The following is a 22376-nucleotide window of genomic DNA, read 5'->3' as shown; positions in this document are numbered from 1 at the left end:
GTCACGAGCTCACGGAATTTCTGTCCTACAGAAATCTGCCACATACATTTTGAATCTGTGATCGATGCATGTTATGTCTCCAGTGTTATTAAAGTTTTCCATTTCAAATACTGACAGTATGGCTTAATTTTATTATTTGCATCTCACACTTAATTTTTCGAAGGAGCATCTTCATCAGTCCATCGTTGACATGACGCCGTATTTCGCACAGCGGCGGTGAGAGAACCCTCACTGGTTTTGCTGGGAGGGCGGTAACAGCTGTCGTGTCTGAAGCTCTCCGGGGCTCTCCTAGCGCAGGGAGAAGGCAGGGGTTGTCTCTCTGAGCCTCCCATGCCGGCGTGTGGTCAGCAGGACCGGGGAGGGGCGGGGAGTGGCGGCCTGTCTGCTCCCGGGCCTTCACCAAAGCTCTGAGCTCTGGGGAGAAAGGGAAAGACATCAGCACTTAGCCAAGTTCATTTCACATGTATTCGATGTCCGTCTGTGCCTTAGTGTAGTCTGCAGTATGAAACTCTGGTAAGTAAACCATCCTTAGGGGCGCCTGGCTCGCTCAGTCAGGGAAGCCTCTGCTTCGGCTCAGGTTGTGATCCCAGGGTCTTGGGATCGGGTCCTGCGTCGGGCTCCCTGCGCAGCGGGGGCCCTGCTTCTTCCGGCCCCCACCCCACCGCTCGTGCTGTCACTCTCTCTCGCTCTCTCAAATAAATAAAATCTTAAAAAACAAACTAAGTAAACCCATCTGTATTAAGCCTGCACCTGAAGTTCCTCTGCGTGTATGAGCTGAGTAACTGGACGTCTACGGGTGCAGGACTTGGGGTCCCCGAGCATTCTGCTGTGCCGCGTTGTCGTTTGCAGTGCTGTCCTGTTACTGCTGTACAGCGAACACCCGAGAATTACGTGCCAGACCATTGTTACGAATTAGCGGGACACGAGAGCGCAAGAGCCGTGGGAGAACACACGTGTGTCCCTGCGGGGAGCTCTGCGGGTTGCTGGTGCCGGAGGGGATTTAGGTGACGCATGGTCGTGTTTCCTTCATCCTGTTTTGGGTGTAGGGAGAAGGTTCTGTGTGTTCTACAGGTTTTCTGCCGCAGCAGGAGTCCGAGCTACGAAACCCTGAACTGGGTGTTGGATAGATCTCGCAGGAAGAACGTGCTTCCAGTAAGCTCGAGTTGCTTCGCCTCGCTCGGACGCGCTCTGAGAATGGCTCGTTCTCCCCGTTGCTCTGAAGCGGTTGCTGCCTGTGCCCGAGTAGCCGCGGCTCGTCCCGTCGTTTTGCAGGCCGGCTGGGCCCCCTCCCATGAGGAATGGCGCAGAGTAGTTCATCTTTGTAGTTCCAGCCACTGTGAAATACCACACCTGCTTTATTTTGCTCATTTTGCTGTTTGTTTTCTGTTTACAACTTAAATAAATAAAAAGTGGCCGTTCCACACAGAATACCTCAGAAGTGCCAGAGCACAGAGCCGGCCACACCGGCGTGCACCCTCTTGCTGGGACTCGTGCCGGGGCTCAGCTCCACCGTGTCTGTCTGTGCCTCTGGCCTTTCCCTGCAGTCAGAGCCCGGAGCCCCCGGGGTACGGCAGAGGCAGGCCCGCCTGGGCCAGCGGACACTGAGGGGGGAAGGTGTGCCGCAGAGCGGTCGGCGGGCACGCGGGCCTTCTGTCGGGTACAGCTGGCATTGACGTGCGCTTCTCGGCAGCAGCGCGTTGCCGGCGGGCACTGACCCCTGTGCATTCTTGTGCCGAAGCGCTCTGCCGTTGCTCGTGGCCCCAACACTAGTAACTCACTTTTCTTGTGTTCCGATTGTCCAGTTCCATTCCTGCACTGACTGCCCCTGAGCCTGCTCTGTCAGAGGGTGACTGCTGGAGGAGCCCGTCCCAGCTTCTGGAGGGAGGTGGGCCGCCGTCCGCAGAAGCAGGTGGGCTGCGGGGTCAGACAGTGCTGACTGACCTGGTGGGCACGGGCGACCTCTCAGCCTTCGATCCTCTAGTTGGTGTTAAATGGCGATTAGTGACAAGAGCAGCCCCGTAGGATTCTTAAAAAATTAAAAGAAATGAGGTGTTAAATGACATAGTACATAGTAAGTTCTCAATAAATGGTTGTTATTTATCTATTAATAATGGTTCCGCTGTGCCCGAGTCTTCAGGTTTTATCGTGGGACGTGCTTTTGGTAAGGAGAAACTGAGCGTTTAGGTCTTCGTGTCCACTGTGTTGTCGAGTCATGTTGTCGGGTGTTGGTGTTACTTCCGTCGTCAGCCGTTCCCGGCACTGGCTGTGCTCGCCCAGAGAGAACGCGTGCCCACCGCGGTCTCTCCCGCGGGTGTTGAGCCCTCTCGCGCCCTCCTTCCCCGAAGGGTCCGGCCCAGCTGCTGCGAAGCACCAGGCAGGGCCCCTCTTGGTGCAGGGGAGGCGCTGGAGGAAGGGCAGGTTCGTGCCGTCCTGATGTGCGGGCGCCACCCACTGTGCTCCGGTCTCGCTTGGCAGGGGGCGGAGCTGCGTTGTGGGGTGAGCTCTGCAGAAGGAGCGCCGGCCGCGCTGTCCTCTCCGCACCGTCCCCGTTCCTTTCTGAAGTAACGGTGGACGTGTCCGCTCGCCCCCCCTTCATTTGCGAGACGGGAGGGTGATCGTGCGGTTGGGAAATACTCTGTGAACGCGCCCTGGACGAAGGCTCTCGGGAAAGGGCGGATGGGCAGGAGAAGCGGTGGCCTTTACAGCACGGCTGCCCACCGAGGCCTCGTGCTTGTGCCTGGCACCGTCCAGATGCCCCCGCACCGGGGCCCTTCCCTCCTGAGGCCTGGGCGTGCAGAGGCCGCCTGGAGAACGTGGCAGCGTACGCGGGAGATCGCCTCCCGGTCCGGCTTGTGCGTTTGCTGCCTCGGTCGGCTCATCGTGGGCGGCTGCTTGCCGGGTCAGCGTGCGGCCCTGGGGGGTGGCTGGTGCGGCGGGGGCTGCAGGGGCGAGGCGTCGAGAGGCAGCCTGCACGCCCAGGGCCAGGGCCTCCACGCGTGGCCTGGGTTCCTGCCCCACAGAAACCGTGGAGGAGGAACTGTTTCCCGCCGCTGACTTTTGAGGTGACTTGCCCCACGCACGGATTCCTGCGGCGGTGCCTAGGGAAGTCTTCGCGGCTCCCGAAGACGTTTCTTCCTGAAGCACAGACCGCGCGCCCGCTGCTTTCCCGTGTTCGCCGGCCATTTGACTTGGGGAGTATTATTGCCTAATTGTTTCCAGTGTTTGTGAGATCTTTTTTAAGTATAAAATGGTAAATGCATCTCTGTAGGTATCAAGCTATTAAATTTGGTGTTTGACTTCAGGAATCCTAAGACTTACCGGGCGGTAAACATGAAACTTAATACAGTGAATATCACTGTATTAAAGAAAATTAATTAAGAATTTCCTCTAAGGCTGTCATGGATATACGCATGTGTCTCGTGCTCAGTCCACACCATAATTATATGCGCATACCATTTCACACAGGAGGGCTCAGCCGAGTCACCATCCTTGTGATGTACTTGCAGATGCGACTGTGACATTAAACCAGTTATGTTCGTCAAATGTTCAAGTGTATGATCTGCATAATTAACTAGGGTCTGAAGGGAGAAGATGGAACATATGTCCGGCAGTTGTGGTGTCACTTCATGGCCCAGAATTTTTGCTGGAGGGACGTTTCTGCAGTCACAGCAGTAGTAGTTTGCTTGGTAGACGTACACAGCGAGACGGACATCAGGATACAGAGCCCGTGGGTCCCTTCTCTCCACGAGCTCCGTTTCCTCGGAGCAGGTGCTGTGTCTGAGCGCAGCAGACCGGGAGAGGTCCATGCTGCAGGCTGCTAGGAAGGCCTTCGTGATGTGCGCGGTCCCAGCTGTGGACGCCCCCTTTTCTCGTGTGTGGCCCCGCTCTGGCGGAAGAGCAGGCGGTTCCTGTGGCTTCGGGCTGCGCCCTTCTCCTCGTGGGCGTGCCAGAGGCCAGCGATCCCGGGGAACCACGTCTGTTGCCAGGCAGGTGCCGCCTCCTCTCTCCCTTGTGCTGGGTCCTGTCCTCCTGCAAGACAGGTGAGCTGTGCCGGGTCACGCGGACCTGGCACCTTGGCCGCGTTACCCACTGAGGTGCTCTCCATGTCCGATGAACCCTAGATCTCACCAGACTCTCTGGGTTTGCAGCAGAAACAAACTTTGTGACCAGAAAGGAGCACATCGTGGGCGGAAGGGACGGGTGACTCCACGCTGTGCGGTCCGTGCCGTGGCTGCAGACCGCAGGGCCGTTTGGGTTGACGAAGATGAGCACCGCTGGAACCGCAGCCTCGCGCCTCGCATTTCCAGTGCAGAGGAGTCTCGTGCGGCTGGTGGCCCCCATGTTGCACGGCCCAGACGCACACGGTCGCCACCTTCACAGAAAGCTCTGCCTGGCAGCATCGCGGCAGCTGGGCGTGCCCGAAGCCTGTGCTGGAGCGAGGGAGCCCAGCCGCCTCCCCCGTCGTCCCCGTGCTCCACGCATGATTCTGCCATGAGGGAGACCGTTTGCCGGCCGCTCTTCCGTGCCGGGCTGACACGGGGTCCGGTGGGAGCCGCCACCAGCCCCTCGGAGCCACCCCTGACCTCAGGGCTAGCACCGGAGTTCAGAGCCCCCGCACCGCAGAGAGTAGCAGAGGGCAGCGCGGCGCAGGGTGGTGGTGGACGCGGGGTGGTTCGAAGTGGGCAGAGGTCCACCATGGCAGTCTTCAAAACGGTTGGAGAAAGTGAGATTTTATCTTTCATCTGGTGTACCGCAGTATCTCTTTTCAAAAGTTAAAATAAATATAAGTGCTTCAGATATTTTCTGTAGAAATTACACAAACAATTTAAAGAAGTACATTTTTTTTCTTAATATGAATAAAACCTTTCCACGTCTGTTTCCCTTTACAGTGAATAGGAGAATAGTCGAGCAGGGATTCCGGAATGCGCGTTAATAGAAACCACATCACAGAGGTGCTGATTTGTGGCCAGTCAGCTGAACGTGCTCTGGAAAACTATTTTTGATAATCAAGCTTTTTTCCTCTGCCCCAATTCTGAAAAGTTCTTAGCTTTTGCTAACAATGCTTCTCTAGGATAAAACACACAGAGCTCAGACGGATGCGTTTCTGTGGGTGCTGCTGGGGTAGCCAGTGAGGACTTTCTTCCCACGTGCCCCTGTGTCATTCCTCTGTGTGTGTGTGTGTGTGTGTTTACTTTACAACGTGCTAAAACCCCTCAGGGAACAGAAAGTATTACAACACTTCAAACGTTGGTCACAGATTGAAGGATAAATATTTTTATGGTTTTGCATGGTTGGGACATGTTCGGTCATGAGACCAGTACACGCTCATGTTTGTTCACATAGCACATTCCTCAGAGACCTGGATGTTTCGGTATAAAAGCAAGAGGAAGTCGGTTTTGTAAACATTCAGGCCAGATCTGTCAAGAAAGCCCCTGCCTGAAGCCCCCTGACAGAGCTTCAGAGTGGTCGGTTGCTGTAGGCATTCTAATCCACAACTAACGTTTTCCTGCAGTATTTCTTCCACAACTCAAGGAAAAAGTAACCTTAATTGGCTTTCTATTTATGAGAGGCGACTTCGACATAATTCAGAAGGGGTACTTCTAGAAGTCAGAGATCCTTTCTCATTGTAGCAGCCCGTACCCTTAATGTGGGAGCCGCCCAGTTTCCAACTTGCCTGATTGTTGGAAGTGTCCCCGGTATTACTGTGGCTTCTTTTCTCATGGAGTTAGTTGTAAGAGAACGGAGAAGATAAAGGCTGAAAAGGAAAGCTAAAGAGCAGAAACATCTTCTACCTTGTAAATGCCGCTGAAACCTGATCTGCAGCCCGGAAGCTGCGGCAGAATGATTGTGAAAGGTCAGGTAACACTTGCTGTCGCTGTTCACATGATGTCAGTGGAACAGCAGGAAGGTGGCGTCTGTGCTTGGTTTACTTTAGACGTTCGGTTTAGGACTCGGGTTTGGGAGGACAGGGTTGGGGCCCGCATCTCCCCGCGGCGTCGGAGGCCAGCAGGCCCACGAGGCCGCAGGGAGTTCGGAGCAGCGGGCGGATCGTAGGAACATGGAAACGCTCACCTCTTGCCTTTGCTGCACAAACAAGCTTGCTGGGTCTAAGCCGTGGCTTAGCTGGACGTTGCTACTTTAGAAGCAGAGAGTCCCAGGAGAGATGATACAGGGGAAAGATTCTTGATGCCTTCTTACACGAATAGATGTTAAATGGGAGGAAATTTTGAACAGGACTGTAACATTTCAAATATATTTTTATTCTACACAAATAATAGATAAACATGAGAACATTTTGTTCTATGATTAATATAGTTTTGCCACTTGGTGTGGCAACTGCTAATTGATTACCTGTTTTCATTTTCTCTTAATAATATGAGCCCCAGTTTTATTCCCTATGTTGGTGGCAAAACACTTGAGCAAGAAGGTGACCTTTCCTGGCCCCCCCACCCCCGCATGTGACCCAGTGCCCGGTCAGGGAGGTGGAAGCAGAGTCGTGGGCCGTGGGGCGTAGACATGCAACAGTGGTGGGCCGCAGCCGGGCACCACCTTCCTCCTGCGCTTCTGCTGCGTCCCTCGCCGTGCCGGGCACCTCCCGGGGTCTTGCCCACGCTCTCTGCTCCTTTGTGTTGTGACCCGTCTCCCGAGGGCTCTCATGCAGGCCCTGGCTCGGAATGCCGTCTGGGGACAGTGATGCTTGCTAAGCAGGGACAGCGCGTCCTGTCCTATTCTTGACTGCCGCACTTCTGTACGTAAAAGATGCCCGCGTCACAGGCCGAGTGTGCCCCGCCGCCTCTTGCCCTCCCAGTGTCAACAGCGGTGCCCCTTCCTCGGCTCCGGTCAGAGAGCCGGCTGACAGAGTGGTTCCCTGTCTGCCCGTGTATTTCTCACCAGTTTCGGACACTTGCACCAAATGCCCCCTCACCCCCCCACTCTAGTTCCCTCCGAGCTGCCATCCTGTGGCGCGTGGAGGACACAGCAGCCTCCTGCTGGGCACCTGCCTTCGTCGTGCGCCTGTAATCTGTCCTCTGGCAAGCTTAAAAGTATCTCTTAAAATGCAGATTGAATTATGTCACCTTCTGCGCGAACCCTCCAGGCTCTTTGCACCACCCACAGAGTGAGCCGTAAGCCCGCACGGTGTCTGTGGGCTCCGAAGCCTGCCCAGCCCATTCCTTCCACGCCTCTCACGTTCCTCCCCTGGGGGCCTGCCGCGGCCTCCTACCTCGTCTCCGAAGGGCCTGAGCCTGGCTTCGCTGGAGGGGCCTCGCGTGGCCGGGATCATCACTGGGTCTTGTCCGTGGTCTTCGTGGGCTGCTCGTTATGACGCAGACACGACCTTCGCTTGTATCCAGCAGGCCCTCCCCGGCCACTCAATGTCAGTTAGACCTGGTGGTTCTGTCACAAGCTGTTCCCCTGCCTTTATTAAATTCTCGCCCCGACGCTCGCTTCGTCTTGTCCCTGCGCTGCTTTACTGCGCCTTCCCTTCCCTGTCTGCCTCAGACGGAAGCTTTCTCAGATCAGGGGTCGGCCTGCTTCACCGCTGTGTGTCCAGCACCTGGGACGCATCTGGCACATAGTAGATCACTAAACCAATAAATTTGAGATTGAACAAATGGATCTTATTTGCAAAGAAATACAACAGATAAGCTCCCATTTGGCTTCATCTGTTTTGAGAAAGAGGAAAACAAAACTGCTAGTTAAATGACCATGTCCTTCATGAAACATACGATAGAAACGGACTCCGGCCATCCTAAAAGAAAAAGACATTTACTGTCAGGCGGCCCGAGTCTGTAGAGAACAATGCTTAGCACACAAGCCGGAAGACCTGGCATCAGACAGCCACGGTGGTGGCGGAGCAGCAGGGGTCCATAGAAGCCCGGGGTCATCGGGTCTGCACATTACAACCCCCGCATCGCCCATAAGCCCTCCAAGGCCACCCATTCAGGACGCCCAGCACCAAGAAATCACATCCTGCGGACCAGAGCTCACTTGAGCGCCTGCCCAGCCGTGCTAGGGCAGAGAGAAGGAGGGCCTGCCCCCTTGGCCTCCACTGGAGGATTTGCTACTGTCCCAGGCTGCGTACCTTAGGCGTCTCCAAAAGCAAAACCAGGATTTGAATGGGGGCAGCCAAAACAAGGCAGATACTGAAAGCATTTGGGAACGCGTTTTGAAGGTTCTTCCAAGCCTGTCGGAAGCTACGACGAGTAGTGGGGACATACTGCGCTCCTCGCCTTCGCTCATCGTGACCGTAGCTCGTCCTCAGACCCAGATCTTCACTATGCAAGGGTGTTCCATGCCCCTCTTTTCAGACGATGCTCTCAGATGCTCAGTGTCTTCCTGTCACCCTCAGAGTACTCCTTGGGGCCTTCCGGGGCCCACCAGATCTGGTCCTGCTCCTCCTGGGCCATGTTTGCTGCCACTCACATGTCCCTACTCTGGGCTCGAGCCTGCCCCGTCTCCCTGCACTCTGTGAGTCAGACATGGTCTCCCCAAGACCAGCGCACTGGTTCACGCCCCACTTTCTCCTGGTCTTGGATCCAGTGTCCCCTCCCGAGAGCCCCTCCCTGGCCATCCCATCTAAGCTGCATGCATGGCGCACCCCGGCACTTTCCCGTCTGCTCTCTGACAGTAGGGATTTGTTTGCTTGCTGTGGGCTTCCCGGTGAGAGTGTGGGGTCCAGGAGGTCGGGGCTTTGTTCATTCATGGCTGGATGTGTGCACCCAGGGCTGGAAGCGGCCCTGCGTCCTCGTTGAATGCGTGCACACGTGTGTTGTCATCTTGGAGATCACACTCCTGCCGTCCTGCTCCTATACGCTGCACAACATTTTGGAAATACAGCCAGGCTGTACGAATGAAAAACGAGGGAAAAGCAGATACTCTCTGACTCACAGAGACAACTTTCCGGGCACGTTTGATACGTGTGTCTGCCTACGTATGTGATCACATACGGTCCGTAGCAGATACACACCTTTTATTTCTAAAACAAGCATCAGTGCATTTCATAATCTGCCCTGTGTGCTTTCTTACCCCGTGGTAGGTAACAGTCAGCAGAACACGTCTGAATCCTGTCTCTGCCAGCTGACTGAATGATTGCCGCTCTCCGAGCCGCAACGTGGGGCTTCAGCACGAGGCACGGCTGCGCGGGGGACGGACAGTGCCCGACCTGCGCAGAGGCTCGAGGCGCTCCGTGACCTTGACTGTGTCCGGGCCGCTGCCGGGGTGGAGCGGTTCTCCTTGCGCCGGGGACAGACTCGGTGGGGTCCCGTGCTGGGTTTGGTCAGTCCCTGAGACTCTGTCTGGAGGTGGCATTTTACGGTCCTAAACTCAAATCCTGCGGGAAGTTAGCCGGTTGCGTGATCTCGTGGCTGAGCCTGGGGTAGGAAAGGACTAAATCGTGCCAGAATCGCTTAACGGTTACAGAAGATGCTCACGTTCTTTTTTGGGTGGGCTCAATTTGATAAACTAACTGGATTCTGCCTGGAAGTGGCTCTCCGCTTACTAATCTTGACGTAGAAACTTGTGGCCCCGGTTTATCTCATAAACCGAGGAGCGAAGCGTTTGCATGTGAGGACTGAACGCTCTGAAGTCACCGCTCGTACTCCCCCGCTCTCCCTGCAGGGGGGACGCAGCGCCTGCCGCGTGCCGTCGGGATGTCCCTGGCCAAGGAGCTCATCTTCTCTGCGCGCGTGCTCGATGGCCAAGAAGCCAAAGCCGTGGGCCTGATCAGCCACGTGCTGGAACAGAACCCAGAGGGGGACGCCGCCTACCGCAAGGCCCTGGACCTAGCCCGAGAGTTTTTACCTCAGGTATTGCTAATTACATTGCTTTTCTTTTTTCTTTTCTTTTCTTTTTTCTGTTTAAAGACCTTTATAGCAAATGGACACAACAGTCATCTCACATGCCGGGGATGTGCGTGTCCTGTTTTCCAAGCAGAGAAGTACATGGTAGCCCTAACACCAGGAACGGTAAGCTACATCAACGTGCAGGGCCTTCAGCATCGAGACGGGAGAATGGAGGTGGTCTGGGGCCCCCACTGAGGCCGGGCTCGGTAATATCGGACGTGCCCATCGGCACGTGGGTCGGAGCTTCCTAGGAACTGACGTCATTCACCATCTGACCCTTCTGACCTGAGCTGTGCACGTGGAGAGAAACAGCCATGGATGGGCTGTCCCCCTGAGTCCCCCTCAAGCCGAAACCCACTGAGAAGCACATGCTGGGGAGACCAGAGCCGGTTAGGCAGCGTGGGCTGTCCTTGCCACAGCCGGGTGTGAGGTGACCTGCCTGCACAGAGGCCTTTGTGTGTCCTTCCCCGTCACTATCGAGGAGGAAGCGAGGGAGAGGCAGTGAGAAGCGGATCCTCCGCTGAGCAGGGAGCCCGACGCGGGGCTCGATCCCAGGACCCTGAGATCGTGACCAGACGCTTCGCGGACTGAGCCCCCAGACATCCGTCCTTGTGTTCGTGTTTATGGTGACGTAGGCACTGTTTTAGCGCCGTTGTGCGCCGTGGTCTGCCCACGCTGAAGCTCCGGAGTCCGGGACGCGCCGCGTCTCCTCGCAGACGTTCCCAGGAGCCGCGTGACGGTAGGGTAGGGCTAGCGGGGCGCGTCCTGGGGCCCGTTCCGCAGTTCCTTCCGTCTCTCCCTTCAGGGTGTTTTCCAGATGCTCCTTTCTTCTGAGATCACAGATTAGAGGACTTTTGCTGTGCAAGTAATTAGCGATTTGTCTTTATCCCTAGTGGGGTTTCAGGCTTTACCACTCCCCGTCCAGTCCTGGAATCAGAGTGGCTTCCTCTCCGACTGCACCATTTGGCGCAAACAGGACTCGTAGCCTGTTCTGGGGCTCCGGAGCCTTCTGGGAATCTCAGGATACTCCCTCTAGGAAGACGCACACGCTCTCCACATTTGTTGGGAGCTCTGCATCCCTCCTCAGAAGGTGCTGTTAGACTTTCCGGTGGCCCGACAGGGGCCCCGGTCCGCCGGGACTTGCCTGACCCCCGACTGCTGACAGGCAGGGCCTCCCTGTGCGGTTGGTTCCGGGAAACACACTGCTCCGTGCGGATGCGGAGGTCCTTGTCACTCAGCCCGCGGCGCCCTCTCCCGGGACTCCGCTCTTGCGGGATTTGCTCTCCGTGTAAGTAACCAGAGCCCTGCACTCGGAGCTGATGAAGAGAGCAGGCAGAAGAGATTTTTAGTGTTTTAAGGTAAACTGAAACTTCGGTATTAATCTTTCCCCAAGCGATTGGAGTGGTGTCGCCTGAAGAGCGGTCGAGGCGCAGGTGTGAGGAGGAGGAGGGTCTGACTAACGACCGGCTTCGCGGCGGCCTCCGGCTTACAGCTCTAGGACCGGTGCAGGTCTGCCTCGAAACAGGGCTGTGTTTGAAGGGTGCGTCCTTCCCGTGCAGAGCACCACGGCCTCTCCTGGTCTTCGGACAGCGGTGCTCAGCTCCCTGCTGTGAGCTGCGTCTCTGGGCACCGCTGGGCCTCGTCACGCTTTCTCCTGTGCCCTCCGTGCCCGTGCCTTCCCACCTGCCGCCGACAGCCAGCAGCACTTCACCGCGGGCCAAGCCAGGGTCCCTACGGCCCATCCCTTTCGTCTGGGGGACCTGCCTCTGAGGACACTAACCCCTAAGCTTTCTCTCCAGGGCAAGGGAGACGCTGAATTCTTTGGGAGATGCGTGACTGTACAATATGCTGGAGTTACAGAACAAAATTCGAGGGGCCGTGGTCTTTATTTCTAGTTTTTGTCACTGGATGATTACTCTTCCAGAAACTAGAAAGCCTCTGTAAAATTAGTATTTCCATCTGATTTCTGTAGTGGATATTAGTTCCCTTGTCCTGTTCGAGAACAAAATGTTGGTCCAGGAGAAGAGCTGTTGGTTTTGTGTTTTGAAAGAGGCGTGTTAAATAAGCATTGCATCTGCTAGCATTTCCCTTTTCCTGTTTTTCTAGTTTTGTAAGCCTCGCTGCCCAGTACAACCCAGGCATCCTCAGGAGCGGGCCCCAGACCCGCTGCCTTTTCACGAGGGGCTGGGGGCGCGTGCACGCGCGGGAGCGGGACGGCATCTTGTCTGCGTCATCTGGGGGACACGAGGGCACAGCTAAGGCTGTCGCTGAGAGGGCGCGCGCTTCAGAAACCAGTCGAAGACTTGAGGCTCTCAAAGACACGGTTCTCCTGTGAGCCCCACACCCCCAGACGGCATTCCGGGGGCTCTAACAAAGATACTTGTGTGAGCCTCGAAGACCTGTGGCCTCTGAGAAAGATATTTATTAAGTGTCCGGATTAGGGAGAGAACTTAGCTGGGTTAAAGTTGATGACGGAGCCTCTGCGCGGGAAAACAGACGCTCCGTGCCGTCGGGTGTTTATCACTGGTTCGTCGTCGGACCCTCCGCGGCTGCCCTCACGTCGAGCCCGCTCTGCCCTTTAGTCCGGAAGACGCTTGCAGAGATGCCGCTGCGGCCTAGCTCCTGACCCGGGAACTGTTGTTAGGGATTTAAAATGTGATCAGACAGCTAAATTCTACCTGGGGCACTCTTGTTTTCAAAGATGACAGAAGTCATGTTCTCCTTCTCCCAAGGACACCCAGTTCTCCCTTCTGTGACCCTCACACTTGCCAAGGACGCATCAGGGCTGTAAGCTTTCGTATGGTGTGGGAACACTGGCTGGAGGGCACAGCCTTGCCCGTACATCGTCATTGTGCTCAGTGCCGAAAGCCCACGGTGGACAGGGGCCCGCGGAGGACAAGGGCGGGGCCGGCGTGTAGGACGGACGCGGACAGGAGTGTCGGCCTCATCGCCAGCCTGGGCTCCCGTCGGGCCGTTCGTGGGTGTGCTATCATGGCGAGCACAACGCCTCCTCTTCTTTGCCTGCTGCCCTTCTAGGGAGACTGCTGGAGCGCGGTCGGCCCCTCCCGGGCACAGCCCCTGCCCACCTGCAAGCGGGCCGCGTCGCCGACGTAGGAGCTGCTCCAAGTGGTGTTCAGACCTTGCGCAGCCGGGAGGGATTTCCCATTAACTGTCTTACACCTTCGGATGTTTCTTTGCCATGGTGCCAGCAATGGGAATTTCTGATTTTTACTGGTTTATACAACATAATTTGCATAAATCGTAATTAATATCTTATTTCTTTAATTGAATTTTAGGGACCCGTTGCAATGAGAGTGGCAAAATTAGCAATTAATCAAGGGATGGAGGTGAGTGCCTTGATACTCGACTTTGTTGTCGGAGGAAGTAGTAGGCATTTCATTCTGTTTAATTTATTGTATTTTATGTTCCCAAATGCAGCTGTTTCAATGCTGTTGTTACTGCAGGCTAGGTTATTTTTTTGCTTTTAGCTCTACTGTTGATTTCATTCTGCTCAGGCTCTTCCTGACTCGCCTCCGTCACAGAACTCGGGAATTGCCCTGGAGTCCCGCAGCCTGTGGCACGCTTCCTGTCTCTGCCTTCAGCTAAGAGATTTATTGGCTGGTGGTTCCTAGAACACCAAAAGAAAAGGTCACTCGGTGTATTCTCAACACCGTTCATTATAAAAAACATCCTGAGAAGCACTTCCAGGCTCAGAGCCGAAGCGAGCTCTCCGCCTTACGTCACCACGCGCTCTGCGCAGGGAGCCGCACTAACGAGGCAGATGTGTGGCGTGTCCTGGGGTTACCCCGGGAGGCGACTTCTCAGGAGCACAGGCCTCAGGCCGCGGCAGCGATGCAGGCACCCGTATACATTGGGCGTTCATTACCCCTGTGGGGTTTTGGTTAAATACCAGAATTTTGCAGAAAGATACTCTTTCTTATAGACTCAGAGGCTGCCATATCTTCCTTGGTCTCTTAGCAATAGAAAGAGGTTGAATTTGTTAGCAATAAATACAGTTTTAAAGTTGTACAAAGCAGAATGGTTTTAAAAATGTTCGTGTAATTGTAACAACACTAACAGCAAATGCCCTGTGGCCCGTTCTGCATGGCAGGCCGTGTATCCGTGCTTTATCAAGGCGAGATCGCCCCGCGTGGTAGACCGTACAGTTAGCCTCTCTGAGCCACGGAGAGCATAACCAGCTCAGCCACGGTCACACAGCCCCCACGTGGCGGAGGCAGAACGGGAGCGCAGGCCGTCAGCTCAGCCTGCTCTGCTGCTCGCACGGCCGGTTTGCTGTGTGTCACCGAAGGGTTCTGTGCTCTCGGAGCAGTGTTATGAGTTTGAATTTATATCGAGTGCTCCATGTTTTGAAAAGTAATTCCTGCTGAAATGTATTATGTTTTCATCCTCAGGTTGATTTAGTAACAGGATTAGCCATCGAAGAAGCTTGTTATGCTCAGGTATGTAATGCAACTACAGACTCAGCGAGGCTGCCTCTTAAAAATCATGTCAACCTTCTGTGTAAGTCAAGTGAATGGTATGTCTCAGAGCAAGACTACGCCCACACCTCTTCTCAAATCATACAGATGAGTTGAAAGTGGGTGTCCGTGCTCTTTGACTATACTAGCCCTTAATCACTGGTTCTCTTCCATACACTAATGTCTCTTGTCTAGCTAATTTAGAAAACTCTATCAAGTTAGTACCATGTGTGCTGTCGCTGTCTCTCAGTCTCCTGTTATATTTTATGGGTGTCAATATGAACCTTCCCTCCAGTGTGGATGGGTGGGCGGAGGCAGTGGTGTGGGTGTGGACCTGCGGGGGGAGCATCCGTGTATGAGACTCAGTGGTTCTGAGCCTTCCCTCCTGCCCACTGAAAGTTCCCTGATTCCGTGTATACAGTTTTCTGTTTCGTACACAAATTAGTAGGACTTTGTATAGAGGAATAAATCTCCTTTTTTTCTTTCCTTCCTTGTTTTCTAAAAGATGTAACTTCATTTAGGGCATCCAAAGTAGCAAAAGAATTTTGTTCTACCTTTTGTGAGAATTGGAAACTCACTTGAGCTCCCATTTAAGCATGGCGGTGTCCTGAATTAGGAGAAACAGCTGGAATGTTCCCCTGCACCTGGTCTGTGTGTGTACATTGCAACCTTTCATGATGAGCACACGCCACGAATGAAGAAAATTACACTCTTCCCACAAATGGACAGCCTTAGAGTCCAGAGAAGAATTTACAAGTATGTTTGGCCATAAATCCCACCTTACCAAATGTGAAGGAACAGGAATCCTAAGCATTTTGTCAGACCACAGTGGAATTAAACTAGAAATCGTAACAGAAAGATAGCTGGGAAATCCCACCTGGTAATGGTAGGATCAGTCTTTTTACTCTGGGTTGAACAGCGTACTTTTCAATAACACGTGTGTCACAGGAGAAGTTACTGAGAGCACTGCTTAGGGAGAGCAGCATTTTGGCACTGAGCACATGTATGAGAGAAGGAGCATCTAGGATCAGTAGTAAGTTTCCGCTTCAGGAAAGTAGAAAAAGGAGAGCAAAAGAAAAGAAAAAGTCGGCAGAAGAAAAGGAAAAATAAGCTTTAGAACAAAAACCCAGGAAATCAGAAACAGAAAAACAAAAAGAAAAGACCACAACAAGAAAAAGCTGGCTCTCTGTAAAGACCTGTGGAGTTGACAGACATTCAGGCAGACTAACCATGGAAAAAGGAAGATAATCACCAACATCAGAAATGCAGGAAAGGCCACCTCGAATGATCCCATGGACACGGAGAGAATGATAAACTCTGCCTACAGATTTGATAACTTCGATGAAATGGACCAATTCCTTTGAAGACACAGCATACCAAAACTCATAAAGGACAAATAGATGATCTGAATAACCCTATGTTTGTTAAAGAAATTAAATAATAATTAATAAACTGCTAAAATAGGAAGCTCCTGGCCCAGATGGTTTCTCTGGTGAATTCTACCAAACATTTAAGGATGAAGTCATATAAATTTTAGGTGACTTTTCTAGAAAATAGAAGCAAAAGGAACCCTTCCTAACTCATTCTGGGTTGGTATTATCCTGATACCAAAACCCAACATAAGAAAGGAAAACCACAGGCCATTGATCTGATCTAGATGTAAAAGTTCTCAGCAAAATATTAGCAAATCAAATCCAACAATGTATAAAAAGATGTTTAAAAACAATTTCAGTTTGTCTGATTTGTATAAAATATATGGATACAATGTATAAAAATAACCAAATGGATTTTTTTGGTAGATAGGCGAGCCAGGTTTGAGAGTCAGAAAGCATTATAAACCATGAACCATCACACCAACAGGTTAAACAGGAAGGTCAGATGATCGTATCAGTAGATCTAGAAAAAGCATGTGACAAAATCCAACAGCCATTCATAATAAAAACTCAGAAAACTATGATGGGAGATTCCTTACCTGATAAGAACCTCTATAGAAGAACTTGGAGCCAGCGTCATACGTCAGAGCCAAGGTCAGGCCAAGGTCATCGTCCTCACTGCTCCTTGTCAACATCTACTAGAAACCTTTGCTGATGTAATAAGACAAGAAAAAAGGATAAAAGATACACAGATTGGGAAGGAAGAAATAAAACTTCACAGAAGATGTGATTGTCTGTGTAGAAAGTCTCAAAGAATCAACAAAAACACCACTAAGAAGCAGCAGAGCAAGGTTGCAGGATACGGGTAATAGACAGGTCAGCTCCTTCCCTGTACGCCGGCAGTGAAGAACCGGGGCTTGAAATTAAAAGCATAACGTGATCTTCATTAATATAAAAAATACCAAATGCTTAAGTATAAATCTAAAAAAAAAAAGTACGAGATCTGTAGGAGGAAAACTAACTGGTGAAAGAGATGGAGATGTAAGCAAATGGACAGGTCAACCTGTTCATGGATAGGAAGCCTCGGGATTACTAAGAAGTCATTTCTTCTCAGTTTTATTTAGAGTCAGTCAGTACAATCCCAGTAAAAACCTCAGCCATGTTACTTGACCTGTATCGACAGACCAGTTCAGAAGTTCATGTGGAAAGTCCAAAGACTTCGACTAGGCAGTCCAGTAACGCAGAGGAGCAGAGCTGGGGGACCGGCACTGCCCAACTCCAAGACTTACGGTAACGCTCCAGTAAGCAGGACAGTGTGGGTTGACCAAAGAGCAGACAGTTGGATCAGTGGAACAGAATAGGGAACCCAGAAGTAAATTCATATGAAAGCCATAGAAGTAGACTCATAGAAAATGAAATGACTTTTGACAAAGGAGCAAAGGCAGTTCGGTGGAGAAAAGATGGTCTTCAAGACGAGTAGTACTGAAGCATCTGGGCCTTCAGTGACAACAAATGAATGTAGACACTGACATCACACCCTTCACAAAGTCTCACGCAGATTGGGCCATAGACCTAATGTAAAATGAAAACTATGAAACTTCTTAAATATCACATAGAAAATATAGGCATCCTTGGGTTTGGCAGTGACTTCTTTAAAATTAACACCAAAAGTCTAATCTATGGAAGAAAAAACTGGTGTTTCACTTCGTTGAAGTCAACAGCTTCCCCTCCGGAGTGACATTGTGCAGAGGATGGAAAGAGAGCCCCAGGAAGGGAGGGTCTTTGCGGTACACATCGGTAGAGGACGCGCCGGAACAGACGCGGGGCTGGTAAAACTCAGCAGTAAGAAAGCAACCCACTAAACAGCGGGCGGAAGAGCTGAACCTCCCCAAAGTAGATGCGCTGATGGCGAGTGAGCCCAGAAGCAGACGCTCCACATCACACGGTGTTAAGAAATGCAAGTACAAACAAGATCCGATTTGCGCATTTCTTACAGAGCTAAGCATAATGTTAGCATGTGATTCGGCAGTTGTAGCTCTAGGTGTTCACGCAACTGTGTTGAAAGCTTATGTCTGCACCAGAGTCTGCACTTGGCGTTTTGGCAGCTCAGTTCCTAACTGCCCAACTTGGAAGCGGCTGAGAACTGGAGGTGGAGGCACATGCACGCAGTCAGGTATTACTCAGTGACAAGGCACGGAAGAACCGCAGACGCGTGCTGTTAAGATACGGGTTTCCGTCTAAAAACTGTAGGTACGATAGGGTTCCAACGGTCTGACCTCTGGAAAGGCGGCACAGGGCAGGGATGTGTAGATCGAACATGAAGAACTTGGTGCGGGGAAGCTGTTCCGTGGCTGCTCTGGGGTGGATCCGTGACATCCTGCCTTTGTCAGAACCCATGGTGCACACAACATACAGGCTTTGCTTAACAAGAACGTGTGGATCCTGGTTCCTCAGTTGTGACAAATGTACCGCATTGACGCAAGATGTCAGTAAGGGGGCAACCCTGGGGGCAGCTCTGCAGTTTGTTCAGTCGTTTGTAAACCTAAAATTGTCTAAAAAATAAAGTATGTTGGTTTTTTAAAGTACATTTGAAATCGGGGGCAAAGTGTGTTTGGAATTAGAATGTAAATTTGGTCACAGAATTGTTCAAATGATGGATGGGTAGATTTCGAAATTTCGATCACCTTCTAGTTCCTTTTCTCCTACTTAAGTAAAGCTTGTTAGACTTTCGTAGTTTCTTCTTTTTGGTGTAGGTAACACAATGTTTTGTTTCTCTAGACTATTCCAACAAAAGACAGGCTTGAAGGTCTTCTTGCTTTTAAAGAGAAAAGGTCCCCGCGCTACAAAGGAGAGTAGAAGACACAGAATGTTCGCAGCCCCGGTGTAAGGGGCGCAGCTCTGGAAGCATCTTTCGGACCCGCACATGCCTCCGCGCCTGGAGACCCAATGACCAAAGTGAGCCTCTGTCGAGTGAGTTCAGCTTCTGGAGCAGACCCATCTGTGTACGTCGCTCAAATGTGCGTCTTGTCGCGTTCATTCAGATTTACAAAGCTAGTAGTGCATACTGTCAGAAACAGAGTCAACATAGGTACACATTTTTAAATATTTCCTGCATATGAGGCTTTCTGTTCTTAATTTTTTAATGTGAATAATTTATATATTGCACATTCTAGGAAATAATATCGATTGTATGTCTACTGTGCTGCAATACGAAATAAAATTATTTCTATATACCAAAAATGTGAAGTTATACCAAATAAAGTTTCTAAGGGATTATACAGTACATCCACGCATAATACATCTCAGACTGAGAAAGGAATTGGAAGACTCTGAGTGAAAATTACCAAATAAAAATAAAATTGGTGAAAAGAAAACTTGGTAAATTTTCTTCCCCGATTCTCTTGAACCAAGTCAGTCACCGCACCCTGATCTGCGGAGAAGCCGCCCTTCAGTGCCGAGTCTGTCGGGTCACCCTGTAGTCTTAGAGCCAGTGTGGACAGTGTGAGCTCAGCGGGGCCCACGGCCGCGGAGGCCAGCAGGAGGCCTGGAGCCGGAGTTCTCCCAAGATCGCCCAGCACCCGGCCTGGCCGTTGGGCTAACTCCCAAGAAGGTGGTGTCGCCCGGGTTGGGCTGTCGAAGCGGCGTGGGGTCAGGGATTTGAGGGGAAGCCCAGCGGCTCTGCTTCGCCCCGGCACTGGCACCTGGTTTCAGGAAGGAAAGGAGGTGAACTCGGCCGCTGCAGCCCCGTCTCCTCGACTAACCCCTGGCCAGGCCAAGTGACTAGAAATGGAGGGCTCGGGGGCACGTCTGCGTTGCTGGCCTCGCCTGGGGAGGGAACAGTGTCCATGCGTGGCCAGAGCTGTGGGCTTCAGAGTGCAGCGTGGGGAGACCTTCGCGGCTCTCCCGGGAGGCTGGAGCTAGCTTTGGTGTGTTATCGGAGCAGACTGCCCTCTGAGGCTGTGTCCAGGGCCGAGTCCGGCGGTACTCGGGAAGCCCTGCTTTTCTGGGACCTGCTCCTCCTCACCGGTGGCCTGGGGGCCGCCCGCTGCCCTCTGAGCAGCACAGCTGTGCTTTGTTGCAGGGAGGGGACATTCGGCATGTGGGTGGTTGACCGTTCGCGCGTTCCCACGCTCCGCACCGCGGCTTCCTTGGAGAGCACATAGACTTTGACCTTTTAAAAATCACCAAAACTTTTGTTTTTCACCTGGGGAAGTTGAGCGCTCAGTTGCAGGAGGCCAGCATGGAGTCCCCGTCGGGTGCTCCCATGCGGGGGGTGGGGGGAGGGCGTCGTGCTCACCTGCAGGTTCGCGGCCGGGGCCCAGGGGGGCCCCCTGGGGAAGGGGCTCGGCGAAGCGGAGGCGCACGCTTCGTCTTCCGATCGCCTCGTGCCGTTCACGTCACACAGGGTGACTTGCGGGTGCGGTGCTGGCCCTGGTTCTCACTGTCTTTTAAAGACTCCAGGGCCGCTTTGTCTGTCTGCAACACGTTCTCACTGTGCGGGAACAATTATGTTCATGGGAGACTGCTCGGCGTGCACTGGGTGACCTCTCTGTCCTCACGGATGCCGGGTCTGTGGCGGACCGAGGGCCGCTGGATGCCCGGCAGAGTTCTGAGGAAGTCACTGCAGTGTGTCCAGAAGCAGAGACATCCCTCCTGGGGCTTCAGAGAGCGCAGACTGCCGTGTTAGGGCGCGGCGCCAGAGTGTAGACGTCGGCCTCTGCCGGGGTCTCGTCTGCCGCAGAGCAGCCTTGCTGGGCCTGGTCCTGACGCCGGCGCCGGGTCCCGGGACTGCTCGGGGAGAGGGCCGCAGCCGGGGCGAGCTGGTGCCCGCCGGCCCCCCAGCACGCTGTGCATTCGCGTGTCCTTGCACCGAAGCCGTGTCCAGCGGACGCAAGCCGGCGACGCCGCGGCGACCCCCATGCCTCCCAGGGACGTGTGAGAAGACCCGGAGAGAAGATGCGTAACCGAGCACTGCCCCCGTTCCCGGAAAAGCACCTCCCGTCGTCTGGGGTCTGCAGGACCGCGTGCCGGCTCACTCGTCACTTCTCTCTCAAAGAACAAGAGGCCGCCACGTCCCAGATGCTCTGGGACGAAACGGGCTGTGATGGGGGCCCAGAGAAGGCTCAGATTTTCTGGACTCCTTTCTGTGATTTAAAAGATTATTTCAAGTTCAATAAAACTTGAAAACTTGGCTCATTGTGTCCAATAAAAAATAGATGGTTTTCCTTAGCCCCTCTTCCCCACTCTCTTCTGGCTGTCAGGAACCTGGCTTGTCACTGAGCTCAACTTCCTGGCCACACCTGGAAAAGAGCTCTGTAGGGGACCAGAGTAGTGGCGTGTCCCTCGCGGGTGACATGCTCAACGGCAGGCAGATGCCTGTGTTTGGTGCGGGCTTGACCTTGGCTGGCCTGGCCGCTGACCCTTCCCCTCACTGGACCACAGCTCTCCCTTCTGGTGGTAGGTCCCGAATCGCTCCGATCTGGGGTCCAAAAATCCCGGCAGGCAGACACTCTCTAATAATTAATCATAGCGCTGTGTCTTCCTCTGCCCGCCCAGTTAGATACTAACTTGTGTTCCTCAGCACTGTGAGGCTTCATCAAAACAGCAGTGAAATTGCTCTTATTTTAAAGAATAAGTGTACCTTTGTCACAGAGGAAAAACTACAGCATTTTACAGTTACTGGGTAATCTTTTGGCAAAATGAGAGCCACTTTCCTGCATAGGTGACACAGGCTCCTGATTGTGTTTGGGGGTGTTTGGGGCGTTAGGGACGGAACCCTCTGCTCAAAACCCCTGTGGGTCTCGGGTGCCAGAAACCCGCTGTCTCCCATACCGTGGAGTCCTTTCTCTTCGGGAGCCTTCCGGCATCGGCTGTCCCGTAGAGCGACGGCTCCCAGCCTTCCAGCCCTTGCTGTGTGGCCTTTGTTTTCCAGGTGAATTCTCAGGGCAGCGTGAGAGCAGGACGCCTGACGGGGAGAACGGAGGGCGCCCAGGACGGGCTCAGACGTGTACCTGCAGTGGCCGGGGCCGGCCCTCACGGCGCCCGTCCACGCAGCGCAAGCCTCGGGAGGCAAGGTAGGGGGGCGGCCGTCCTCCGCGAGCTGACTGTTCCCGGGGGCACCAGGGTGAGCTCAGAGCCAGCAGGGTGTCAGTCCCTCTGGAAGTACAGAGAACACTGTATTCCGTGGCCGGTTTGGGTTCACGGGGACACGGACAAGATCACAGAGAGCTCGGGCTGGTTGTCAGGGGAATGGCACCGGAGCTGAGGCCCCGACCGTCTCCACGTGTCCTGCGCGTGGGAGTCGTCTCGGGAGCAGCCCCAGGGGAGAGGCTCTGGCAACTCCAGGAGCAGCATCTGGGGCGCAGGGTGGTGGCTGGAGAGCAGTGGGGCTGGAGCCGCCCCTGGGGCCAGACTGGGCCATCTTGGTCAGCCGGGGAATGGCTGGTGTGTGTGTGTGTGTGTGTGTGTGTGAGAGAGAGAGAGAGAGAGGGAGATTGAGCCTCTGCCCTGATGGGTGCCGTGGTTTCCTCACGACCTGGGAGCTCCCGGACGTGTGCGTGTCCGTCAGCCCGAGGACGGCAGGCCGCCCGCCCTCTCCGTGCGTGTTCGCAGCCGGCACGCGGGGACTCGGACGGCTCCGCCGGCTCCAGGGCTGCAAGCTGAGGTCCGCCGTGGTACTCGCA

At 53.6% G+C, this 22376-nt stretch overlaps 1 protein-coding gene across 4 annotated transcripts in view; it reads left to right on the top strand.

The window, feature by feature from the left end:
- Positions 1-19067, top strand: part of AUH (AU RNA binding methylglutaconyl-CoA hydratase) — a 132053-nt gene extending 112986 nt beyond the window's left edge. For all 4 annotated transcript variants that reach the window (XM_032308997.1, XM_032308996.1, XM_032308999.1 and 1 more), the window contains 4 exons: positions 9619-9806; positions 13139-13189; positions 14255-14302; positions 18472-19067. In XM_032308997.1, coding sequence (XP_032164888.1) covers positions 9619-9806; positions 13139-13189; positions 14255-14302; positions 18472-18549 — 365 coding nt within the window. In that variant the 3' untranslated portion in view covers positions 18550-19067. The remainder of the gene's footprint in view (positions 1-9618; positions 9807-13138; positions 13190-14254; positions 14303-18471) is intronic.
- Positions 19068-22376: the final 3309 nt, after the last annotated feature.

The sequence above is a fragment of the Mustela erminea genome, chromosome 12, assembly GCF_009829155.1.
Source record: "Mustela erminea isolate mMusErm1 chromosome 12, mMusErm1.Pri, whole genome shotgun sequence".
Lineage (NCBI taxonomy): Eukaryota > Metazoa > Chordata > Mammalia > Carnivora > Mustelidae > Mustela > Mustela erminea.
This window is presented reverse-complemented; position numbering and strand designations above follow the sequence as displayed.